This window comes from Lemur catta, chromosome 18 (genome assembly GCF_020740605.2).
Source record: "Lemur catta isolate mLemCat1 chromosome 18, mLemCat1.pri, whole genome shotgun sequence".
Classification (NCBI taxonomy): Eukaryota; Metazoa; Chordata; class Mammalia; order Primates; family Lemuridae; genus Lemur; species Lemur catta.
This window is the reverse complement of record NC_059145.1, coordinates 43,989,510-44,016,222: the sequence shown is the minus strand read 5'-3', so window position 1 is coordinate 44,016,222 and position 26,713 is coordinate 43,989,510. Positions and strand designations below refer to the sequence as shown.

The following is a 26,713-nucleotide window of genomic DNA, read 5'->3' as shown; positions in this document are numbered from 1 at the left end:
CTAATGCTTACACTAACCAGTTTCAGATTTTAGTCTTATTATAGGGCTGTGTATTTATTGGCACAGTGGTAATTCCATGGAAGAAATGTTAATATATATAAAAGAATATTATCAATAGAATTGACTGATTCTAAAAGGTTACTAAATTATATTAATTATTGTTTGTTGAGTAACGAATTTTTCTTAGATTTTATTTATTCATTCAAAACCCAGCTACTGGTTTCCAAAGAGGTATCAGCAGTGGTTCTTAACTCATTATGGGAGATAATAAACCTCTGGCATTTACTATTTGGAGATGAATTACTAGCAGACTCACTTTTCTTATTAGTTGCGGAGCCAGAGAATCTTCTCTTCTGCATATTCACTCCCAGTGTTTTCCTTATTGTAACTACAGTAACTGCAGTTTAATTTTTTTCGTGTGTTTCATAATCAGAGTTTATGCTTGCCATCACTGAAAATTACTAGAGTACTGAGCGACATTGACTGGTTTTTTCCTTTAAAGACTGTACCTTTCAGAGTATTTTCTATTTTGAGTTTCAAAAATAAAAATAGTATCAAATAGTAATATGTTCTCTATAATATAATTCAATTCAGCCTGTTCTTCCCAGGATTTTTAAATTATTTTTCTGGTTGTGGCAGTGTTTTTAATTTTGTGCCATCATTTTGGTGCCAAAACGATTCAGTTTTGTTGTAGTTTTTTCTTTCGCTCTTAACAGTATAATGCCATAGAGAAGATAAAACCTCTGCTCTTATCCTTGCCTCATAAGATTGATAGGTCAGTAGAAATTTTTTTTCTATACCAAGTTACAGGATAAGATATAAGAGATGAGTTTTTTCTTTTCTTTTTTCTTTCTTTCTTTTTTCTTTTTTTTGAGACAGGGTCTTGCTCTGTCTACCACATTAGAGTGTAGTGGCATCATCATAACTTGCTGCAGCCTCCAACAAACACCTAGGTTCAAGCAATCCTCCTGCTTCAGCCTCTGGAGTAGCTAGGACTACAGATATGTGCCACCACGCCTGGCTAATTTTTTTAAATTTATTTTTTGTAGAGATATGGTCTTGCTGTGTTGTTGCTGAGGCTGATCTCAAACTCCTGGCCTCAAGTAATCCTCTCACCTCAGCCTCCCAGAGTGCTAGGATTACAGTTGTGAGCCACTGTGCCTGGCCAAGATTTTTTTTTTTTTAATTTTTGTAATTAAAAATATCTAATATCCCTCTCTGCGAATGTAATCACATTTTAACTGTTTTCAAATGTATTGTACTACTGGAAGATATATAACTTCTAAAGGAGAAACTAAAAACATTTGAAACTTTCACCAGCTTTCATTTTGAGGCATTGTGGATTTTGGAAAAAATTTGATATTGAAATTACTGTGGTCCTAAGAAAAGTCCTAAATTTTGTTTTGATTATGTCTTTTATCCTGAAAAGCAGCTGTCTTACAGAGATACCAAAGATCTAAGTCTGTTCTGGTTTGTAAATCTAAATGATTTTGAACCTGACACCCACCTATGCCATTTCCCAGGGATTTATGAGGACTGATGAAAGTACTTTTATTGTACTGGTAAAATGTTTCCATTGTGAATACAAAGAGTGATACTTAATTTCACTGATATTATAGGCATTTTGAAAAATTCTGAAATGACTTTAGATACATTGCTAACTATTTAAAAGTCTGCCTTTTTGCTTTCTTTTCCTCTTTTTCTTCATTCCCTTAGGTATTAAGATCAGCTACAAAGTTTTGAAATTGCTTGAAAATTTGGCTCTTTTAAAGGTATAGGCTTAGAGTGTTGTTTTATTTATTTTTTTAGAGACAAGGTCTTGCTCTGTTGCCCAGGCTGGAGTACAGTGACACGATCATAGCTCACTGCAGCCTCAAACTACTGGGTTCCAGTGATCCTCCTGCCTCAACCTCCCGAGTAGCTGGGACTACAGGGGGTTGCCACCACACCAAGCTAATTTTTCTGTTTCACTTTTTATCCATTAAGGATATTTATAATGCAGTATCTTTGTTTTGTTCTTAAAGGAACTGACTGATATGGCCAGGAATGACTTAAAATCATAGTGATACATAGAGTCATTGTGTGTTTGTACTGAACATGACTTATGCTCGGTCCATAGTTAATTTTGATTTATTCTGTAAGTCCCTTTGAATAAATAAAATGTTCATAACAATAAAGATTTTGTAGAATAAGGGTAAAAAGAACTCAGAAGAGAGATTGTAAATAAAAACTCCATTTCTTATTTTATTGATATTTTTTCAGCAGGTCTGTAAAATCAACTGTTTTTACAAAATAGTTCTAAGATTATGATTTGCCTTTTGTACTTTCATTTTCTCATGAGTATACAGTCAAGTTTTCCAGCGATTATGCAATATGTGATGATATCACTGCTTTGACAGTTAATGGAATGTGTGCTTGTACAGTCTTGTGTTTTAAAAATTTCTGAATTTTGATTTCTATATGGTAAGTAGCACTAGGTATAACCCACATAAACAAAAAGCTCAATAATTTTTAAAGGTTTGAAGGAGTCCTGAGGTTAAAGTTCGTAAACCATTTCTCTCTGGTGTAGTTAAATTGAAGTTGGAGACTTGTTCCTTCTCATTTCCTGTTTATTGTAGGAAGTATTGGGGTTTTTTTTTTTTTTTTAGGAACCATAACCTGTTCTTTCTGCTGTATCAGGGAGTACAATGTGAGTTTTAAGTGTGAGTGGTGCAATTCAGGAAGTTGGCTGTAAATAGTTCTTGCTTAAAGGAAGCAAGCTGAAAATAAAGGACAGAGAACTTTCTTTTTAATAATACTGGCCAGAATGAGTATCTTATGAATTGATGTGCTCATCACCGGAGGGGTCCAAGCATAGATCAGGCAACTATTGAGAGTATTTTTAAAGAAGATTAATAGTTCAGGTAGGGAACTGTACTAAAAGGGAGCTATAATAATATAAGGCCCCTTTAAAAGAAACTTAAAATCCTACAATTTTGGGGTTAGAACCACTTTTCCTACATGTGAATTTTAACACTAATAATAAATAGAGTGAAGTTCTTGTTAAGTGGTATCACTCAGTCAATTCTATTTATTTTTCTTTCTTTCATAAAAATTTGGTATATTTAATCAACTTGCTTACTGTTTTTTTCCCCATGTATTTTATTTCAGTTGGTCGCATTATGTTTCAGCTCTTCTCAGACATATGTCCAAAAACATGCAAAAACTTCCTTTGCCTATGCTCAGGTAAGTGAATTATTATTTCCAATGAGAAGTCATGGCTTACAGTTTTACCTTGCTTAACAGAGTAGATATTTTCCTAGAAAAATAATGTGCTGTGAAATGAGTTTTGCAAATAAAAAAACTATTTACTACACTGACTTCTATATGAAATCAGGGAAGCATTTCTTAAGGGAAGAGAGGAGAAAGAAATGCTCTCAAAAATGAAAAGGAAAGTAAGAATCTACTTTATGTAATGTAATTTTCTCTGTATATTGTACTTTATATTCATATATATGTAGTTTATATTCATATTCAAAACTGATTTGTCTTGGTAGAATTTTACAAATTTCAGTACTTTGAATAAATTTAGCATTCCAGATTTCACAAGAAATTTAGGGTTAGAAAGTAGAGAGGCAAAACATAATGAAGTTTTTTTTATTATGTATAATTGGATTTATATTTTAAATAAGTAGGGAAAATAGGAAAAACATCTATAATGTTACTTTAAAATTAGAAATAATCTAAATTTTAAAAATTCATACTTGGGTATACACACATAGTTTTAGCAACCAACTTCTTAATTTGTTTGATTTTTTTCCATGAAAGGATGTGTTCATAGCTAAACTTCATTTCTTTTTTTTACAGGAGAGAAAGGCCTTGGGAAAACAACTGGGAAAAAGCTATGTTATAAAGGTTCTACATTCCATCGTGTGGTTAAAAACTTTATGATTCAGGGTGGGGACTTCAGTGAAGGTAGAGCTAAAAGTTATTTTCTAATAACTCTGGTTTTTAAAAGTATCTCCTTAGTGCTTTTAATTATAAATATCATGTCCCTTACAGTATGATATAAATATTATGTGGTCAATGAATAGTTGTTGGATGAATGAATATTATAGATCCAGAATGTGTGAAAAAGCAAAATACTGAGACATTTTGTTTGTTTGTTTGTTTTGGGACAAAGTCTTGCTCTGTCGCCTTGGGTAGAGAGTGGTGTCATCATCGTAGCTCACTGCATCCTCAAACTCCTGGGCTCAGGCGATCCTCTTGCCTCAGCCTCTCAAGTAGCTGGGACTACAAATATGCACCATGACGCCCAGCTAATTTTTCTATTTTTAGTAGAGACGGGGGTCTTGCTTTTGCTTAGACTGGTCTTGAACTGCTGTGCTCAAGCAATCCTCCCACCTCGGCCTCACAGAGTGCTAGGATTATAGGTGTGAGCCACTGTGCCTGGCTTTCGTTTGGTTTTGTAGAGTTTATTTTAGTAATATTATAATTACATAGTGAATTCCTTTGCAATGAATGCCAAAGTACTGTCTGATTGCTTTTGTTCTAGAATTTTGTTGGTGTTGTTACTGTTTGAAATAATAAGTGGGTTGTGGAGATCATTTTTTATGGTATTTATTGTACTAAGATTTGACTTATATTTTAAAAATGAAGTTAATTGAGGACTCTTAGAATTTGGTTATCTGTAGCAGTTATAAGTTCAAAGTTTCCTTCAGCAAATTGAAATCATCAAAAATAATTTATATGTGTTAGCGGATTTTTTATTTTCATTATGGCTTAACATAGCTCATTATTTTCAGGTAATGGAAAAGGTGGAGAATCAATTTATGGTGGATATTTTAAAGGTAAGGCTTAATATTTTATGGTCTTTTGTTTTCAGTTCTGTTATTAAAGCAAGATTGATCATATATTTTTAATGAGAAGAGGTTTACCTATAGTTCACTTGTTGCATGAAACTAATGCTGCATGAAAATACTTTATTTGCATGAATTTGGGGATAAATTATATTGTAATATGTAACTCTTAATTGACAAAATTAATTAAGGCTAACTTTATGGTTAAACATGACTTTCAGCATGGAGGTTAGGCAACTATATACATGAAAACTCCTATCTTCCTGCCTAAAACTGTCAACATATTCTTTTGTTTATAGAGAATGTGGTCTTTTGCAAAATGAAAAGGTAAGAGAACGAAGCTCAGTATAACACAAACTCCAATTCTGTTCCCTTGCACCCTTCCTAATAAATTTATGGACAGTCTGGGTCAGGTTGTGGCTGGATTTCTATATTGCTTGATGAAGACTTGGAAAATTCTGTATATTATTTCATACGTGCATCTGTATCTTTTTCCTTTTCCCAATGGGTTATTAGTTCCACATCAGGGAAAAGAATCTAGTTGTGGGTTTTTTTTTCCCCCAAACCAAGCAATTTCTTTGAATAAAAGTTGGTATTTTCTCCTTTTTCAAAGGTTTGTATGTTCTCTTTTGTATACTAGAACTGTATGACTGTTTATTCTCACAGTAGTAGCATTTGTGTAAATCTAACTATTGCATTTGCCCCAAAAAGCCTTAGAAAAGTCAGTTGTAGAGATACATAATGGGATCCAATATTACTAGGTTATAACACTATAATAGCTTCAGCATTATAATAGTCTTTTATATTTCCTTTGGGGAAAATGGATCACTACTCTTTTTCAGAAGCCTGTTCCCAAGGTAATAATTTTTTAAAGTTTTCTATATTTCTTTTGGTTCTAAAGAAAGATTTGTTTGTATGAATGTTAAAAGAAAATTTAAATTAGTTTTCAAGGATATTTCTGCTGGAATTAAAATCATTTCTAAGTAATCTTTATGACAGATTTTTTTTCCTTTCAACTGGTAGGAAACAGCTGCTAGCAGGTTCTTTTAGCATGTAGCAATTTAAAACTAATGCTGTAGACCACTTTAATGTGGTTGTTCCCTGTGGCAGATACTTTTGTACCTAAAAATTGTATTTTGCCATTTAAACTTTTGTTTTTACAAGACTTCTTTCTTAGATAATTTTGTGATCCTATTGATTATTTATGTACCTAATTTAATTTAGACATGTCTCTACAACTTAATATATGTAATTTTTTTGGTCTCCTAGTCTAGCTTCTGTTCAGTTAAATAATAAATGTACCACATAAAAATTAAACACATAAGAGGATTATTAAATTTCTCCCATGTATAGTATATTAGGCAGGCTAATTGGAAATTTAGAGGAAATGAGCTTTACTATGAAGATTTTTCCAAAAATTTTACTAGTTTTTCCTGAAAGTTAATAGTTTAAATATCATTTAACCAAATTATGTTACTACTAAATATGACTGTTCTAAGGCTGTTTGTATAAAGTATTAAATATATGTTCTTTTCCTCAAGGCTTTAATTAGTATCTTTTGGCCTTTTTATGCTTTTGTTATTTGATTAGTTAAAAATTTTTTTTTCTAAATAGTCAAGTATCTATACTGACCAGAAGAGGAATTTCATCTTTTGCTTTCTATTTATTACTTGAACATTACCTTAAAAGTGGCTTATAATTGGAGACTAACGAATTTGTGTTTTCTTCAAACAGATGAAAACTTTATTCTCAAACATGACAGAGCGTTCCTTTTGTCAATGGCAAATCGGGGGAAACATACCAATGGTTCCCAGTTTTTCATGTGAGTAGGCATAATTCAGAGATGAGCTTTTCTTAAACAGAGAAGCGCTGTTCATGAGAAAGATGGTACAGTTAAATCAAGTTTAATGCTAAAATCCTGTCAGTTTGGGTTTTATTAATTTCTAATGTTATAGTAACTAATAAGCTCCAACAGCTTCCTCAGCATTCAGCATATATCCTGGATTTGAAGAATGGAACTTAAAAAACGTAACTTGAAGATACACATTATTTTCAAAATATATTGTTATTTTTGAAAAGAAATTGGCTTTGGTCCCTACCAAATTTCAGTGCTCAGTTTACCAAAACTAGATTGGAACATAAACTATTGATGAACATTTAAAAATGTTTCATAGTATAGGACCACCAGATGTATCCCCCTACCATGGGAAGCATTTGGTTTGAGTAAACCATTCTGTGGTTGTTTTTTTCTCTTACTGTTGCTCTTTGAGGCAATTTTGAGAGAGGTATTATTATTTTCTTATGTTGTATAGAGAAAGATGACTTGCTGTTGAGCCAGCATTTTTCAAAACTCAAATTTTTCAAGGTCTCTGTGCATAATTGAAATAACACAATGTTGTTGTATTTCTACCAAAATTTATAATGAGATTATCACTTAGGAAACTTCAAAATGTTGAATTTACTTTTAAGAAAGCAAACATCTTTAAATGTACATGCATGCACAACCAAAAACTTCTCATCTGAAAATTCTAAATAAGACCTTTGGCATACTTTCAGTTGTATTCTGATCTAAAGCTATTCCAAAACCCATCTTTATTGTAATCCCATCATATAAAATGTGAAAAGTGACTGTCCAGCATGAAGTTTAATGCTTTTTTTTGGTAGTAAATCTCAGTTGTGTATGTGGGAGAAATCTTTCATTTATGATTTATCAGAAAAAGTTTTCTTTGTCATCTTTCTGAATGGATGAGTATGAATGGCGCTTCCCTGTCTTTAAAGGAGTATATTATTCATATAAAAAACTCACATTTTAAATTTGTCTGAAAAATAGATTTCAACATGATCTGATAAAGTTCAGATAAGGAGCATTCTATTCCTAAGAATGTCCTAAAAATGGAAAGCTGATAAAAGATGATTATTGTGGGAATTATACAGGAAAAAGATCTACAACAGTTGTTCCCATATCGTTTTGATCCCATAGTTTATTAGTTATTGTACTTCTTTACTAGAGTGTTTTTCTATTCTTAGCATTCTTAAGAGCCAATGCAAAGTAGAAAGAAATATTTTTTTGTAGAAGCTGAGTGTAGAAGCTGTTTACTCTTTGATTAAGGTTTCCCATTTCCATTTTTAAGCTTATCTGAACTGCAAACATGAAAAACTAATGATACGTTGGTCAAGAAGCTATCATCTGAGGGCTCTAAAGTTTCTTTTAGATTTTTTTTTTTGTATCAGCATATTTAAAATTTGATTTATTGAGTAGCAGCAGCTGCTTGCTATTGTTACATACAGATTAGCTTGTTTATAAAATGTTGGAGTTAAAACTGGTACACCTGCATACGTTAATTAAAATTCAGTATATTAGATTCAAAAAATTACCTTCAAATAAAGTATCTTGTTTTTATTTTATTATTTGCTTAAGTCTTTCCTAGGAATATTTAATGAAGGCCATTATTGTTTTTTCTTCATGGCCTAATTTTCTATTGGACTGCTGTGTTTGAAGAGGATTGCAAATGAAAAATTTTAAATTAATAAGTTAGGATTACATTTTTTAAACTTGTTTTCATAATTAACTAACCATAGATGGCACTAAAAATCACTATGAACTTCTGATTGAAGGAAAGTTTTTTCATTTTGGTTTGAATTTACTCCTGGAAAGAAGTTTGCAGCTACAAACAATCTTGGAAGTAATTGGGCATTTTTGCACACACAAAAAAATCCTCATGTCCTTTTTATTTTTTAAAGACGTTTTTGTGCCTATATACTTTCTTTAGGCTGGTTGAAAATACCAGTTTCTGTGAGTTGCAGGATAAAGTCAAACTAACAGTCATGTTTCTAAACAATGTATCCTTGCTTTTATGGAAAGGATAGATAAAATGGAGATGGTGGCTTATAAAAGCAAAATCTTTGAAATTCTGTATCTTGCAAGCCCAAATCCTTTTGGAGTGGAAAGTAGTAAAAAAAAGTGTAATGTACTATCTTTAAGTTGTGAACATGAGCACAGATAATAGCTCTGATGGTCACACCGCTAGCAGATGGCTCCCCAAGGGTGGCTCTTGCCTTTTACCCTGTTACTACAGCTCCTCATATAGCACCTGGAGTAGCAGTTTTGTCAACTGAAAAAGAAAGGATAGTGTAAGGGTGGATGGTAAAATAAAATCATCTTTCTAGTTCCTGTTTAATAGGCTTAATAAGGATTTTTAATATATCTTGGCAAAATTGTTTTTGTAGTTTATGTTATAAATCTGTTACTCTGCAATTCCTAAGGAGTAAATTTGGTGCTGTTAGTGTGGGTATTTGCAAAATATCCCTCAAGGATTCTTGTGCTTTATGCATTAGCTATTATCTCCATTACTTAAACATTTAAAAACTCCCTTCCTTAGGCATGCATCATTTTTCTTAAACATAATTGTGCATATATTGCTTTATTTGGCTGGACCAATTATGTGTATGATGAAAATCAGATTTTCTTCTATAAAGCTGTTGGTAATTTTTACAATAACTGCTTATTTCTACTACTGTATTAGTCATAATGATGTTGCTTTTGAGGGCTTATATAGAAGAAAACTGATTCTTTTTGGAATATAGTAATGCTTAAGTAATGTGAAAGAAGTGATATATGGCTAGGGAAACAGCGATTTGTTCACATGGAGGCATTTTTGAAGGAATTCAGAGATTTGGGAGCAGAGTTACCAAGTTAACTTGGTGCTTATTCATTTTGTCCTTTTTATTATTTATTTTTTAGGTCAAAAACTCGGAAGAAACTACAATAAAAGCTAGAATTATAAGGTCTTAGAGTAGAAAGGATTTAAAGATCTAGTCCAATCTTTTCGTTGTATAGATAATGCTAAATAAGGGAGGAAAACCATGTAAAATTCCAGGTTGTAGAAATTTTACTCATAATCTGGAAGGTTTTTAAAAAATTTTCTATTTGTGTATCTTCATGGGGTACAAGTGCAATTTCACTACATTGATATATTACATTGTGAATTTTCAGGGCCTTGAGAACATCCATCACTGGAGCAATGCATGTTGTACCTACCAAGCAACCTCCCATCATCTGCCCCCTTCCCCTGCCCCCACCACTCTGAAAGAAATTGATAGCTAGGAAAAGAATGCTGGTCACTATAAGCTACATAATTTTATTAACCACTCTTCACTGAATTTATTTTAGTTAAATATTAGAAGCATTGATCATTTTGTTGGAAAGTAAAATGACATTCAGGAAAACATTTTTCCCCCTTTTGCTATTAGTAGTAGTTTATTAATTCTGGCTCTAATTTTCATTGTCTTTGTATACAAGGGCTGTCCAGAAAGTATCCAGCCATTGTTAATATAACAAGAGCAGTTACATGGCCGGATACTTTGTGGACAGCCCTCGTATAGTTATCAAAAAGGTAAAGAAGATGTTGCATAAAATAATGATGGAAAAGGTCTGGTATATAGTTTATAGCTTTGTATTAAGTAACTTCTGGGATAGAACACTAAACTACCTGTCAGGAAGCCTTGGTTTTAGTTCCTGTGTACCTTAAGGGAATTTTTGTCTTCCCTTTTTTTTTTTTTTTTTTTGAGACAAAGTCTCGCTTTGTTGCCCGGGCTAGAGTGCCATGACGTCAGCCTACCTCACAGCAACCTCGAACTCCTGGGCTCAAGCGATCCTCCTGCCTCAGCCTCCCAAGTAGCTGGGACTACAGGCATGCGCCACCATGCCGGGCTTATTTTTTTCCATATATATTTTTTTAGCTGTCCATATAATTTCTTTCTATTTTTAGTAGAGATGGGGTTTTGCTCTTGCTCTGGCTGGTCTCGAACTCCTGACCTCGAGTGATCCACCCGCCTCGGCCTCCCAGAGTGCTAGGATTACAGGTGTGAGCCACTGCGCTCAGCCTTGTCTTCCCTTTTTTATAAAAGTATCCCTACTTTCAAAGATAAAGTAAACATTTCTGGACATAAAAAGAAGAAAGTGTTTTGTAGGGTGGTCCTAAGTTTCTGAATATGTATAGAATGATTTATGTGCAAACATTGTCTTGCATAAAGGAAATAGTTATAATTGCCTAGTTTTCATCAGTCTGAAAGGTGCCTCGAGGAAGCATAAATCAGGAGCAGCAGCAGTCTCCTCAGCAGCCGCTGTTAGAACATTAGTCTGTGCAAGACTTATATCACAGCCTTGGAGTAGAGAGACCTGTAAGGCTTGGGAGAACAGTCTCTGTCACTGGCCACTGTTAGCTGTGTAATAATTATAAAAACATAGGAAAACAAGATCATATAGAAAAGTCATACTTTGAACTTTAAACAAAATATGTTTGTTTTATTTTAACAGTTATAAATAGGGCAATGGGGCAGAGAACATAAGAAGTTCTAGAATATGTTTTATATCATTTAACAATTAGACTTGCAAGTGGCTACTCAACCCGAATGGGAGAGGAGCGCTGATCAGAGTAGTAGAGCATGGGGAGTTGAGGAGTGGTTGGTTTTAAGGGGTTTATAAAGCTACATTGACAGTTATAAAGCTACGTTGACATTTTGGGTAGCAAAATTTGTGATGCAAATGCCTTTTCTACCTAAGTATTCATAAATTTATATGAGAAGAAATGCTAGTAAGTGTTAGTAACATAAGGAATTCTAGCTTTTTCCTTCCTTTTTGGGGGTAATACCTTCATAGCTTAATTTCTAATTTTTTCATGTGCAAAGATGTTCATAAAACTTAACCATAGGCCAAGTTCTCTTAATAGCAAATATCATTGCTAACATTTAGGCTCAATATTACTTAGTGTGTATGTGACATATATATTAGCAATGTGGAAGAAATTTTGTGTCTAGTAATGTTTGATGCATATTACTGTAACATTGGCGCTCAATTTTAGAAAGTGCTTCTATTTTGGTGACTTTGGAAACACATAGGTAGAGCATTGTAAAATTTACTTGGTTAGTTTCCATTGCCCTTACATAAGCTTTGTCATTTTGTACAATTTGGTGCCTCTTCCGTGGCAGTGTGATAATTTCAGGAGTTGAAGGAAAAAGAGATTGCATGGTAATGGCTAAATTAGACAGAAATAAGTTATCTTTATTTCCCTCTTATATACTACTTTACACCTACAGCATCTTATTTTTCACAACATTCATTGAAAACACATTATTTGAAACATGTTCATTTTTCACAATAATTCATGTTATGTCTTTACAAAAAGTTAAAGCTTATTTTTAAATATTTTAAGATTTAATATGTTCAGAACTCCTATAAAGCACTTTGTCCATGGTATAATAGGGTTTCAGTTTGAGTAGTAATAGATAGTTTTAAGTTTAAATACAGTTAAAATTGGTCAGTATGTGTGCTTTGAAAAAAGAAATTCTTTATAATGGAGAAAATCAAAGATTAGACAAGAAAAGAAGATAATTTGGCCATGATTTGGTAGCACACTCTTATGCTTTCATCTCTCTTTCCTTTTTATCTTCCAAGAAGATCCCTAAAATTCTAGTTACGCTGCTTTACTTTATTATCTTCAGTGCCTTAACTTCAAAGTGTATGTAATGTCAATGAATAGTATCTACAGCCCAAACATTTGCTCATTGACTATTGAAAGTGGTCTGTTGTGATGTGTGATTGAAAAAGGGTTTCAAATGTAGATGCATGGAAGTTTCTTTAACTATTTGAAGTGAATTAGTAAAAAGTTCGTTGAAATTTGTTTGTTTTGGATTCTCTTAACTCAGTTTTTTCCAACGAAATTTTTGCTTTCAACTGGTAGTAACTGCTTCTGGGCATTCAGATTTTTATATTTATGTATGTCCTCAAGATACATTATTCTCTTTTTGAGAAAAATGTTAGTTGTCTTAGCTAGCTTCTGGGATTCGTGAAAGGAAATATAATGTGTTGTTAGTAGCTATTACTGGCACTCTGGTGTTAGATATTAAGGATCTGAACAGATTCCCGCTTCAGCCACAATGCTTTTCTTAAACATGACTCATCTCTACATAAATATCCTATATGAAAGAAAATTTAGAGCCCTCCATTTTAAAAAGCTTTCTTGCTTTGCATAAAACTTGAAAAATATTTAATTTTGAAGTTATATTGATATTAAAACATAGATTCAGTCTTGTCTTAAAAGTGTATTACAATTTATTTCTTGCCATTTTTGTGTAAAATTTACAGAAAGAGTGTTACATCGTGCGCTCCAAAGGTAATGTCCCATTACTCTAAGGCTCTCTCTTTTTCTTTCTTTGCCTTTATCTCTTTAATCCTATTGTTATGTGCATTGAAATATTTTAAGAAAAAAAAAAACCTTTCTGCTTGATCTGTATAGCAACAATACATGTAAAACAAGTGTGTTTTATTGTTCATGGTTAATCCTGGGAAGTATATTTTAATTTCAGTGGCTTGTTTCCACCAAATTCCTATACATCTTCTCGTGGGGGGGTGGGGTTATATTTTATATATTGGTTTTAGATCTCTTTTCAGTATGGAACTAGTCATTTCTGCATAAGGTCAAAAGCTTCTCTGATAATAGTATAAAACTGTAGATTGTTTTTGGAGTAACAGTGACACTTTAATTTCTAGGATTTATAAAGTTTAAATGAACTCTTGCACATATATTTTTTAAGTAGATTTGGGGTTGGGGGAAACTGGAAAATCAGTGTTTCTAAGCAATAAGAGTAAATGGAAATATATAAATATTAACAGGTCTTATAATTTGAAATGTTCTTCATGGTTGTTTCTCCTTTAGGTATGTTTTCATACATATATGTAAACTTAAACTTACTGAGCGTATGTCATCACTGCACAGTTGTTAAAATAGTTTTTTAAAAGATCAATATAACTTTTTGAAAATTGAAAGTTTTGAAAGATCAGTATAATTCAGAATTAGTGGGATGAGACCTCTGCCCATCTTAGTAGAACTGACTAGACTGGACTGAACATATTGTTTCCCCCTACCTTTTTTGTAACCCCATTTGGCTAATGTTGTCTGTTTATCCATGTCTAGTATTAGCCCAGCGCCAGTAAGCCTGCTTTACATTGGGATTTCTACTCCTGGAATATAGGCTGAGAACCCCAGTGGGCTTCTTTTTGTTAAATACTTTCAGTATTCTTAACATATAGTCAAACCCAATTAAAGTACAAATTTATATGTCTGCATCCTGGTTGCAGATGCAAGTTAATGGGCTTAAATTATTTACATCAATTTAGGTACCATGGGCAGGCTGAGAGTTGTCCTTGAAACAAAGAGTTGTTACTGTCATCATTTATTTCCTTCACTACTGCAATAAAGGACCACGTTTGTTTATTCTTCAGTTTTCATTTGAATTAAAAACAAAACTTGAATGTCATAAAAAGATAGCTATTCCATCCTCAAAGTGAGCGTCAGGTAGTATGTTGCTGTGTATCATTACATTTAGCTTGAATGTTTTATCTCACCATTTGCTCCACAAGTTTGCCATAAGGTGGTCTTTACAGCATTCCTATTAGCCAAGATGGCAAATTAAATTGGCCTCTGTTTGTTTTTAAAAAATCTGTAGCTTTCCTGTACCACAAGATCTGAGAGTTGTGAGAGAGGAAGAGGAATGTATCTAATCATTAACCATTGTTTTCACTTCTGCATATTTGAGACTGATCTCTTACGTTCTAGAAAAATTTCACCTTTTTAAAAGCATTCTCTACATCTTTCATATAATGTACTCACTGTCTAGCTCCTGTACTGATTTCTTTAGTGTGCTTTGGTAAAGTTTTATAATTATGGGAAGCACATTTCTATCTTAAAGTTACTGGCCAAGATGGTTTCTGGTTGCTCATGTAATGGTTTAAGCATTAGTGGCTCACAAATTTGCTAGATTTTCATTTTGTTTTCTTTATTTCTTTTTGCTACGTTTTTTGTTTTTATGATTATGTTGGCTTGAATTATCACTTCTCAGTCTTCTAAGGAACATTTGAGACTCATGATTTTAAAACTTAGTATTTTCTTTAAAATTCTGGAACTTCTTAAGTTGACATTTTAATTTTTTAAATTAAATTCTGTAGTGCTCTTACAGAACTGAATATTCTTAATGTAAGTATAAGCATTACAATTCCTTGTACAATAAAGATTTTTAGCATTGTTGTGATGGCTAAATTTGTGTTTTTTTAACTTACATGTCTTAGAATTGCCTTAAAATGAATATAAAACTTTATATGAGAGATTCTCACACAATTCACAGCTTTAACATGGCATGTTATCCAGCGACCTTTTCTGTCTCTCAAATATCGTTTCTCATTCTTATAAACCAAGATGCTTGTGTATAATTCAGAGTCTAATTATCTGCTTTTGACTTTTTTCTACGTAGTATAAAGATCTGTGAAAATGCTATGGGAAAACCAGCTTGGGTTAAAAATACCTTAACCATATGTACCCCATAGGCTTCCCAAGAGCGACTATCTGACAGTTTGTCACTGTAGAAGAAGCTGGTTGGATGTTTTCTGGGCCATGGGAATTTAAAATGTATAATGTTATCCATCATTACTTTGCTGTCAGAAGTGTTGGCAGATTGAAGGTTTTCTCCCTATCACATTTTCAGAGTTGCTGTGTCAGAGCTTCACCTTGGGTGAAGAAAGAGGGGCAGGAAGTTCTGAAAACAGGACTCCCGAGGCCTACCTCTGTCTGCCTGACTAAAAGAGGCAGACTGACTCAGTATGAGAAATAACAAATAGAAAAACTCATTTAAGTGTGTGGGGCAAGTGTTGATCACAGGTTTTTTTTCCAGAGAGCAAATAATAGCTGCTTTTTCTTATTTAATGATGCTGATAAATTTGGGTTTTTTTATGTTTGTTTTTGTTTTTTGTCATTTTGGATTTGAGAGTAACTTTAATTTTAATGTGTATTTATGCTACATATTTATGGCTATATGTCAAATGAAACATTTCATATATCATGTATATATATATATACTTTAATAGAGGTGATTTTATAATTCATTATAATCTTGAAATTTTTTTATCAGTAAAATGGCTACTATTGTTGTTTGGGGGTTTTAAGGTTAGATGTATATCATGTTTAACTTTTTCCCCTATTTTTTTTATCTTTACTTCTTTGTTCTCTACATGCTGTGTTTAAACCCCTCTGCTCTCTTCACCTGAACACATCGTTTTTTGACATCATCTTTGTGTTGATGTTTATTATACAGTACCACAAAACCTGCTCCGCACCTGGATGGGTAAGAATTACATTCTTATTACCTCGGGGAGGTGTTTGGGTGGCCAGGCATAAAAACAGATTATTGGACCATGGGTGAGCCCTCAAGGGGGCACTCTTGATGTCTAGGTTAATCTCCTATGGCTAAGCTCTTTCTTAAGGATCACAGAGTGTAGTAGTTTTGAGACCCCATGGCTCTTATATCACCAAAGGGGTCTTTAACTGTGCCCATGAATGGGCTTCTCAGCCGTGCAATCTTGAGGACAGTTTCTGAATATCAAGTGCAGTCTGACTGCTGTTATCAGACTGTTTACCCTAAAGTGGTTAAGGAGCATTGTTGGTTGGTTGGTTGGTTGGTTGGTTTAAATTCTACTGTCCAGACTTAGGAAGGAACCTTTGTTTTAAAGTTAGAAAGCTGAGGCCTAGTTTGAGTAATTGTTGTTTCTTTTTAAGAAACAGATTTCAAATTCTCATTCCCTTCTAGTTGCTTCATACATCAAACACTTTGGTTTCATTTTCAGATCTGTGGACATGTCATTTATTACATTTGTCTTGATTATTGTTCATAGCTTAATTATCAAACCAGTCATTTTTAAAATTTGTGTTGTGACAGGGTGCATGTTGTCTTTGGACTGGTTATTTCTGGTTTTGAAGTAATCGAACAAATTGAAAATCTAAAAACTGATGCTGCAAGCAGACCTTATGCAGATGTGCGAGTTATTGACTGTGGGGTACTTGCCACAAAATCGACAAAAGATGGTAAGAGCTTTTCTGATGTGGAGGAAGCTAGGACACAGGTAAAGCATTGTTGAAGACTATAACTTAAAGATAACCTCCTGGATTTCAGTAGTGGAAAAAATTCATTCTATTAATAGGTATTGCAATAACTCTTGATGCCTCTATACCACACCCTTCACATCTAATCCATCAGCAAATCTTAATTTTGTCAAATGTCACCTCTTCTTATTACTTTGCCTTACTACAAGCCTGACCCAAACCACTGGTATCTTGCGTCTGGATTATTGCAATAGCTTCATAACTGTTTACCTTGTCTGTGTCCTAAAATCTTTTTTCAGCAACAGTAGCCTCCTAACTGGTCTTATTGTTTATATCCTTGGCCCACTGTGGTATGTCCTGACTGGCAACCAGAGTGATCCCTTCAAACCATACTTCGCATCCATGCCACTCCTGCTCCGAACCCTCCAAGGGCTCCCTTCTCAAAGTCTTGACAGTGGTCTATCAAGTCCTAGAAGTTTGGCTTTCTGCTGTCTCTCTGACCACTTTCCCCTCATTCATTGCCTTCTAGTCGCATTGACCTTTATTTAGACATGCCAATCACTCAGGGACTTTGTGCTGGCTGTTCTCTGTCTGGAACACTCTTCATTAAGATTTCTGCACGGCCCCCTCCCCTGCTTCAAGTCCCTGCTCAGATGTTATCATAAACTACTCCCCACACTCCCCATTTATTCCCTTTACCCAGCTTTTTTTGAATTCTTAGTATTTGTTATTTGTCATATTATGCATTTATTTATTTTCTTGTTACCTAACCTGACTGGCATATAGGCTTGATGAGGACAAGGGCTTTGTTACCTTAAAGTCTTGCCAGTAATCATATTATCAACTGAAAAAAAGTTTATTTAGATTTCATTTTAGTTTGCTATATATAAAGCATGTTTTATGATACTCCATAGTTACATTTTTTTTACTCTGAAAGGTAGGCATGGAAGTCTAGTACTAATATTTTTTGTAAATATTTCTTAAAAGTTTTTGAGAAGAAAAGGAAGAAACCAACTCATTCAGAAGACTCGGATTCCTCTTCCAATTCCTCTTCCTCTTCAGAATCATCTTCAGAAAGTGAAATTGAACATGAGAGAAGCAAAAGAAGGAAACACAAAAGGAGGCCAAAAGTTAAACGTTCTAAAAAGAGACGAAAGGAAGCAAGCAGTTCAGAAGAGCCAAGGAATAAACATGTAATGAGCCCAAAAGGGTGAGTGTAAAACACCAATGTAGTCTTAACTAAAAAATCAAATACCCAGCCTTGTCAACAAAGGGAGATCCCGTCTCTACAAAAAATTTAAAAATTAGCTGGGCGTGGTGGTGCCCACCCATAGTCCCAGCTACTCGGGAGGCTGAGGCAGGAGGATCGCTTGAGCCCAGGAGTTCGAGGCTGCAGTGAGCCATGATTGTGCCACTGCACTCTAGCCCAGGCAACAGAGTGAGACACTGTCTCTTTAAAAAAAAAAAAGCAAATAAATACCCTGAAATGGAAAAAGTATGTGTAATTCCATAAATTCAGTTTTATTACCTATTGTTGAAAAGGAATAACATTTTTGAACTTCATCTAAATTGAAATCTGGCAAGTCTAGGAATAGGTAGCATAAGCATTTCATATCAAAGATTTGTTTGTTTTCAGGTGAAAATAACCCAAGAAACTCTTAAAAGAAAAAAATTTGACAGTTTTCATTTCAAAATTTTAATACTCTGAGTTTTTCACTGGGTTGATGTTTTATATATTTTCTGTGAAAATTATATAACCCTTTTGAGTGAGACTTGTAAGCTGTCAGTAGTTATGCTGTTTTAATATGTTAATTTTATGTTCTTTTATTATTATGAAATGTAAGCATTACACACCTTAATTGGTGTCTTTGTTCTTTTTTAGTCACTCTGAGAGAAGTGATACCAATGAAAAAAGGTTGGCCGATTCAAATGCTAAAAGGGAAAAACCTGTGGTGCGCCCAGAAGAAATTCCTCCAGTGCCAGAGAACCGATTTTTACTGAGAAGAGATATGCCTGTTGTCACTGTGGAACCTGAACCGTAAGTAGGGTGACTAAGCTATATGTTTTCATTTCTCTGACAGACAGTTCCATCAGCTCATTGCAATTCCACACTGATTTATTGAATAAGACCCCTGTTCAAAACACTTTGAAAGATACTGTGGGAGTATTAGATTAATGAATGATATGTAAGATATGGGAGATACCGGATTAATGAGTGATACGTACCCTACCTCTCAGAATTCACATTATACTAGTAGGGAAAGGAGGTTGGGCGAGTTGGTCAGGGGAAAAGTTCTTTTTTTCTTCTTTCCTTCCTTCCTTCCTTCCTTCCTTCCCTTTCCTTCCCTTTCCTTCCCTTTCCTTCTTTCTTTTCTTCTTTCTTTCCTTTTCTTCTTTCTTTTCTTCTTTCTTTCATTTCTTTTTTTTTTTGTCAGGGGAAAAGTTCTCATTGGGGAGGTCTGGAAAGATTTCATTACTGATCTTACTGCCTTTGCTTATCATTAGAGGGATGAGGTTTTGGTTATCAGTACAGAGGGTTAGTTGAATCCTTTGGGTCCAGTCAAGTGATGAACTGTGTTCCAGTTTGAATAGTGCATAATTAATTGCATGGTGATTGGAGATGTAGTTTTAGTATCATAAATATGTTAGTGTTGTTAACTTGGTCAGAGATAACTTCTCTGTATTGCAAAAGCTAATGTGTGGCTGTAGATTTGGTCTCAAAAAATAGTATTTAATGTATTTTGGGTATTAGACTCAAGTTCATAATTATTAAAAGAAAGTGTTGCAGGAACAGAAATACCAAAATGGCTGGTGTGATAGAGAAATTCCTTATGGAGAGTTATCTTGAAAGCTGAGAAGTTGTGTCCCTGTTTGCAGTCAGGTCTCTACATAAGGTGATCATTTAGTTCATTAAATATTTTTATACCTGATATTGTCTTATTTTAAAAAGCTAGTACAAAATGGTTTGTATCTTTGAATTAATAGCTTAACATGATAATGTTTTTATTATTAAAAATTGAGCTTGTGAATAAATTTTGGTAGAATGTTTCTTATAATACAAAACACCAAGTTCATAAATCCATTTGGTTTTCAGAAGGTAGGAAACATGAAAGATCAATTTCAGTATTACATGCTAGGAGTCAGTAAACTATGGCTCATGGACCAAATTTGGCCCACTACCTGTTTTTATGTGGTCCATGAGCTAAACATGGTTTTATATGTTTAAATGTTTGGGGGGGGAATAAAAAAAATAGTAATATTTCATGACTTGAAAATTATTTGAAATGTATATTTCATTATCTATAAATGATGTTTTATTGAAAACACAACCACACCCATTTGTTCACATATTTTCTTGGACTGTTTTTGTGCTACCATAGCAGAACTGAGTAATTGCTACAGAGTTTGTATGTGGTGCTCTCATCCATTTACACTGCTATCAGGTACACTAAATTAGTGATATAGCTACAGCTTGCCAATATTTCATGTGCTGCACATATCAGACATCTGTGTGGAAAGATGTTTTTAAAGATGAATGATGAAGTACATAAAATTTCATTACAGATCAGCATTACCAGATGAACAGCATTAACATTATCTGTTTTAATAAGGAACACTAACTTTGAACCCTAATTAAGCATTAGTAGACCTGTGTTACAAAAAAAGATGATTATTATTATATTTAAAATTTTGTCAACAGAGCATTTGTGGAAATTTGTTTTCTTTTTGAAATTGGTCAGACACAAAAAGACATTATATGGTTCCATTTATATGAGTTTCCTAGAATAGGCAAACTCATAGATACAGAAAGTATTATAGAATAGAAGTTATCAGGGGCTGGGGAGAGTGAGGAATGGGGAATTAGTGTTTAATGAGTACAGAGTTTCTATTTGGGGTGATGAAAAAGTTTTGGAAAGACAGTGGTGATTGTTGCACAACATTGTAAATGTAATTAATACCACTGGGCTGTACATTTAGAATGCTAAAAGTGGCAAATTCTATGTTTTATATGAAACACCACAATTAAACATGTATTTTAAAAATACTCATTAATATAATGCCTGACACATAGTAATTGCCCAATACAAGCTAGCCATTATCTTAATAGTAATAGACACAAGATAAACTGAGCGTAAAAAGACTTCTCATGCAAGGAGAACTGTAGGTGTCACAAAAACTATACCCTTAGAATTACCCATGGGATAAAGGAGCAGATTCAAAGCATTGAAGGAAAGGCAGCTTACAGTAGAGTGAGAGAGACAAACTCTAAAAAATGACCAAAGCCGAATTAAGCATCAGAGTCAGGAAATACTTCAGTGTTCCCTTAGAACACCACTGTTTTGACAAGAAACATACAAAAAAAAAAACGATTTTATTTAAAGGTAGTATTGTGCTTTAAAAGATAGATACTAGTATGGTGTTTCTAAGCAATTGGGTTTACTTTTTTTTTAAGTTTTGTCATAAGGGTTTCCTTAGAAAATTAGATTATGTGTAATACCTCATTCTACAAAAGTATTGGATAATTGAAGTATTTTAGTATTATAAGGGCATAAATTTTACATTTGTGCCCTTAACATAATCAAGAAAAATGCCTAGCATTTGCTTATTTTTAATTTTCATCACAATCTTCTTTTCTAGGAAGATTCCTGATGTTACACCCATCGTAAGTGATCAGAAACCATCTGTATCAAAGTCTGGACGGAAGATTAAAGGCAGAGGCACAATTGTATGTGTGTTAAGACTTTTTTCAAATTACTTACCTAAAGAGTGAAAATTTTTTACCTATACGCAAAATCATAGCTATAATTTTAGGTATAATACAAAATCTGTCCAAGAAACTAGTTGTATTTTCCATAGTTATGGGAAGGTACTGCTGTTAGATCAAAGTTTACTGCTGTGTTTGAATGGCTTTAATTAAGTATGAAATGAACACATGAAACAATTAGTGACGATGCTAAGAAATCTTAGTATGTTGAATAATCTAGGCTAATGAGTATAACCATTAGGACTTTGAAGAGGAAAATTTCATATTGGATTACAGGTGAATCTCAGCCTTTCCTATCTCCTTTAATGCCTTATGTCTGAAATAACTTCATACCATTCTTTTGGTATTTGAATAGTTGCCTTTGATGGAATCTGAGATTGGGCTTTACCTAACTCTGTCCTAGAGCAGACTGTCATCGATAGGCATGTTTAAAATAGTTATTCCCTTCTTTGTTTTTAAAGCGCTATCATACACCTCCAAGATCAAGATCCTGTTCTGAGTCAGATGATGATGACAGCAGTGAAACTCCTCCTCACTGGAAAGAGGAAATGCAGAGATTAAGAGCATACAGACCACCAAGTGGAGAAAAATGGAGTAAAGGAGATAAGTAAGGGCTTTGAATATAAGCACAATCCTGTGTATTGCTATATTTTGAATGTTAAAAGGGTAGAAACTTTATTCTGGACTTTTCATTAAAGATTCATAGTCAGAATTAAACTGTGACCAAAGGGAATACATTTGGGAATACTTGGTGAAAGTCGTGCTATTAACTAGATGGGATAAATGGCTTTGGGGGGCTTTTAAGTCAAAATTCTGCTTTCCTTAACAAAAGCTGTAAGATCTCTTTTTCAATTTTAGAAATAATTAGGACTTAAAAATTATATAGTAGAATCTTTCCGAGCCAGGTCTCTTAGTCACTGATGAATTGATTGGTAGATAGGAAAACTTGTACTTAGCGCGTGCAATGACTTCTGACCTCAAGGACTGTTGCTTCTTTAGCAGTGTACTCATCTCCTACCCAGTGACAGCCCACAGTGGAGATCAGTTGTAGGAATGGGCTCTCCCCACAGTAGCTAGTAAAAAGTACAACAGTGGGACCTTGTGTAATTCTTTATGATAGAATTCTTTTTTTCTGCAGGTATCCTGCAGAGAGGTTTGAAATTGGGAGGAGGAAAAAGCGTGCATCTACTGTTTGGAGGTGGCTTAGACATAGTTGTACTGAGAACGTTCAGTTTTAAACCCTGAAATTACCATTGAGAATGAAAAACCTGCATCTATTTTCATGTACTTTTTCCTCGATTTCTGTTTTAAGTAGTTTAACTACAAAAAGTCTTGATTACCTCCATGAGGCAGAGAGAAAAGAACAGTCATGCTAACTTCTTAAGAAAAAGAGGCTTCTCTTAAAAAAAAATTGGGTAGCTATCTTGTATCTGCAGAGAATCAACAAAATTGTTTGGAAACTTGGTTTGACTCTCCTTCAAAAATTTCTTCTAAAGGTGAGGGCTGTGAGCAGATTACAGCCAAGAACTCTTATGCTTTGAGTTCAGCAGTGCTCTTGTGATTAGTTGGTTTGGTTTCTAAAAACATTGTCCTATCAAATTTGAAATCCTTTGCTTAGCTTAAAAAAAAAAAAATCCTTTGCAAGTGAATCTGTCAGTAATTGTTAGTGTGTGTCTCTAATAAAGTCAAGACCAGCTCTGTAACTCTTCGATTCATGCTTCCTGCGTGTGCTTAAAGTATGGATGGAGTCAAGAACTTTATTATTAACAAAGCTTTGTCAGTGCTCTTGCATTCAAAACAAATATGTTTTAAGGCATAGAAAACATGCTTATAAATAACTGCATGCATATTATGTCCTTTTCTGTAGGTTAAGTGACCCCTGTTCAAGCCGATGGGATGAAAGAAGCTTGTCCCAGAGATCCAGATCATGGTCCTATAATGGATATTATTCAGACCTTAGTACAGCAAGACACTCTGATAGTCATCATAAGAAACGCAGAAAAGAGAAAAAGGTTAAGCATAAAAAGAAAGGTAAAAAGCAGAAACATTGCAGACGACACAAACAGACTAAGAAGAGAAGGGTTGTTATACCCTCTGACATAGAATCCTCAAAATCTTCCACTCGACGAATGAAATCCTCTTGTGATAGAGAAAGGAGATCTCGTTCATCCTCATTATCATCTCATCACTCATCAAAGAGGGACTGGTCTAAATCTGATAAAGATGTTCACAGCTCTTCAACCCATTCCAGCAGATACTCATACAGATCGAAATCTCACTCACGGTCTTATTCTAGAGGAAGCTCAAGATCAAGGACTGCATCAAAATCCTCATCACGTTCTCGAAGTAGATCGAAGTCCAGATCTAGTTCCAAGTCCGAGCACCAAAGGACAACATCAAAATCACCAAGAAGAATAGCTTCTCAGTTAAGTGAAAGTAAACCAATTAAAACAGAACCTTTAAGAGCAACAGTGCCACAAAATGAAAATGTAGTAGTACAACCAGTGGTAGCGGAAAATATTCCTGTAATACCATTAAGCGACAGTCCCCCACCTTCAAGATGGAAGCCTGGACAGAAACCCTGGAAGCCCTCTTATGAGCGAATTCAGGAAATGAAAGCTAAAACAACCCATTTGCTACCCATCCAAAGCACTTATAGTTTAGCAAATGTTAAAGAGACTGATAGTACATCATCCTACCACAAAAGAGGAAAAAATTCAGAAAGTGATCGGAGTGCTTATTCAAGATACAGTGATAGAAGTTCAGAAAGTTCAGGAAGGTCAAGGAGCAGGTCTTCTAGGAGTAGGTCTTACTCCAGATCATACACAAGGTCACGTAGTCTAGCTAGTTCACATTCAAGGTCTAGGTCTCCATCATCTAGATCTCATTCACGAAATAAATACAGTGATCATTCACAGTGTAGCAGATCATCTTCATACACTTCTGTTAGCAGTGATGATGGAAGACGAGCCAAGAGGAAACTTAGATCCAGTGGGAAAAGAAATAGCACTTCAAATAAAAGGCACAGCAGCAGCTCTGAAAAGACACTTCGCAATAAATACGTCAAAGGCAGAGACAGGTCTTCCCATCAGAGAAAGTATAGTGAAAGCAGGTCGTCTTTAGATTATTCTTCAGACAGTGAACAGTCCAGTGTTCAGATTACACAGTCAGCCCAGGAAAAAGAGAAGCAGGGCCAAATGGAAATAACAACTAATAAACAAGAAAAAAACAGAGATGAAGAGAAATCCAAGCCTGAACGGGAATGCCCTCATTCAAGAAAAAGAACTTTGAAAGAGAATCTTTCTGATCACTTTCGAAATGGCAGTAAGCCCAAAAGGAAGAATTATGCTGGGAGTAAATGGGATTCTGAGTCAAATTCAGAACGAGATGTACCTAAAAACAGTAAAAATGATTCCCGGCCATCTTCTGATAAGGAGGAAGGTGAGGCCACATCAGATTCTGAATCAGAGGTCAGTGAAATTCACATCAAAGCCAAACCTACAACAAAATCGTCAGCAAATACTTCACTGCCTGGTGATAGTGGCACTTGGAAATCAAGCAAACAGCGGTCATCAACTTCTGATTCCGAGGGGTCCTATTCCAATTCAGAGAACAATAGAGGAAAGCCACAGAAGCACAAACATGGGTCCAAGGAAAATCTTAAAAGGGAACACACCAAGAAAGTGAAAGAGAAATTGAAAGGGAAAAAAGACAAAAAGCACAAGGCTCCAAAACGAAAACAAGCATTTCACTGGCAGCCTCCACTAGAATTTGGTGAAGAGGAAGAGGAGGAGATTGATGAAAAGCAAGTTACTCAGGAGTCAAAAGAGAAAAAAGTTTCTGAAAACAGTGAGACCATAAAAGATAATATTCCAAAAACCAAGAAATCCTCTGAAGAGGGCAACCTTTCAGGTAAACATAATACAGTGACTGTTTCATCAGATCTTGATCAGCTTACTAAAGATGAAAGTAAACTCAGCATTTCTCCCACAGCTTTAAATACTCAGGAAAATGTAGCAAATTCTCCTCAGAGCATTCAGCATATCGAAGAAAGTGTCCCCAGTGGAGTGCAGGATGTACTTCAAACAGATGACAACATGGAAATTTGCACTCCTGATAGGAGTTCCCCACCAAAGGTAGAGGGGGCTTCCCCTCTAGGAAATTCACAGCCTGACACCCAGGATAGAAGTGTTGTTCAGAAGCAGGATGTGCAAAGGGAAAATCCTGAAACAGAGGTAGTAAAACAGGAAAGCAGCGTGTCTGAAAGCAAAGCACTGGGTGAAGTAGAAAAACAGGAGAGCAGCTCTGCCAGCTTTGCCAGTGCCGGAGAAAGTACTGAGAAGAAGGAGGTGGCTGAGAAGAGCCAGGTCAACCCCACGGATAAGAAATGGAAGCCCCTCCAAGGTGTGGGGAACCTAGCAGCACCTACTGCTATCACCTCCAGTGCTGCGGAAGTTAAGGCGTTGACCACTGTGCCTGAAATAAAACCACAAGGCTTGAGAATAGAAATTAAAAGCAAGAATAAAGTTCGGCCTGGGTCTCTCTTTGATGAAGTAAGAAAGACAGCACGCTTAAACCGGAGACCAAGAAATCAGGAGAGTTCAAGTGATGAGCAGACGCCTAGTCGGGATGGTGATAGCCAGTCCAGGAGTCCAAGCAGATCTCGAAGTCAGTCGGAAACCAAGTCAAGACACAGAACAAGGTCTGTCTCCTATAGTCACTCAAGAAGTCGGTCAAGAAGTTCCACATCTTCTTATCGGTGAGCAATACTTTCTTTCCTTTTTTTCTCCCAAGGAGAGTCTTTTATTGTTTAGCTTGGAAGAACATCAAAATTAGGGAGAGGATCACTGTTTCCAAATATCTGGAAGGGAATAAGAGGTCTTGTTCCATGTGACCTGGAGAACAGATTGAGGACATAGGGAGTGGGAATTTCCAGAGAAGAAATTGGGCTCAGTGTAAAAAACTGTTGCCATCAATTAAAGCTCTCTAGCAGTAGAAATGAGTTGCCATGATGGGTGGCGAGTTCTCCATCTTTAAAGGTGTGAGGCTGCTCCCTTGCTAAGTCTGTGATACATTAGAAGGGAATCCTGAATTTTAGAATATGTAAGATTTACAGATTAATTAATCTAACCTTCCATTTTTACGCATGTGGAAGGTGAGGGGCAGAGGGGCAAAGTTACCTG

General features: G+C 34.8%; 1 protein-coding gene across 6 annotated transcripts in view; it reads left to right on the top strand.

Annotated features, from left to right (window-relative positions):
* Positions 1 to 26,713, top strand: part of NKTR (natural killer cell triggering receptor) — a 56,919-nt gene that overhangs the window by 22,178 nt on the left and 8,028 nt on the right. For 3 of the 6 annotated variants that reach the window (XR_006729796.1, XM_045529858.1, XM_045529856.1), the window contains exons 3-13: positions 3,151 to 3,225; positions 3,847 to 3,954; positions 4,785 to 4,829; positions 6,573 to 6,660; positions 15,981 to 16,010; positions 16,602 to 16,747; positions 17,753 to 17,975; positions 18,648 to 18,803; positions 21,404 to 21,491; positions 21,992 to 22,137; positions 23,398 to 26,289. Coding sequence is in view for 5 of the 6 variants with exons in the window: in XM_045529858.1 (XP_045385814.1) it covers positions 3,151 to 3,225; positions 3,847 to 3,954; positions 4,785 to 4,829; positions 6,573 to 6,660; positions 15,981 to 16,010; positions 16,602 to 16,747; positions 17,753 to 17,975; positions 18,648 to 18,803; positions 21,404 to 21,491; positions 21,992 to 22,137; positions 23,398 to 26,289 (3,997 nt within the window). In the remaining variant the exon portion in view is untranslated. The other 3 variants (XM_045529857.1, XM_045529859.1, XM_045529860.1) reach the window with 3 other exon arrangements.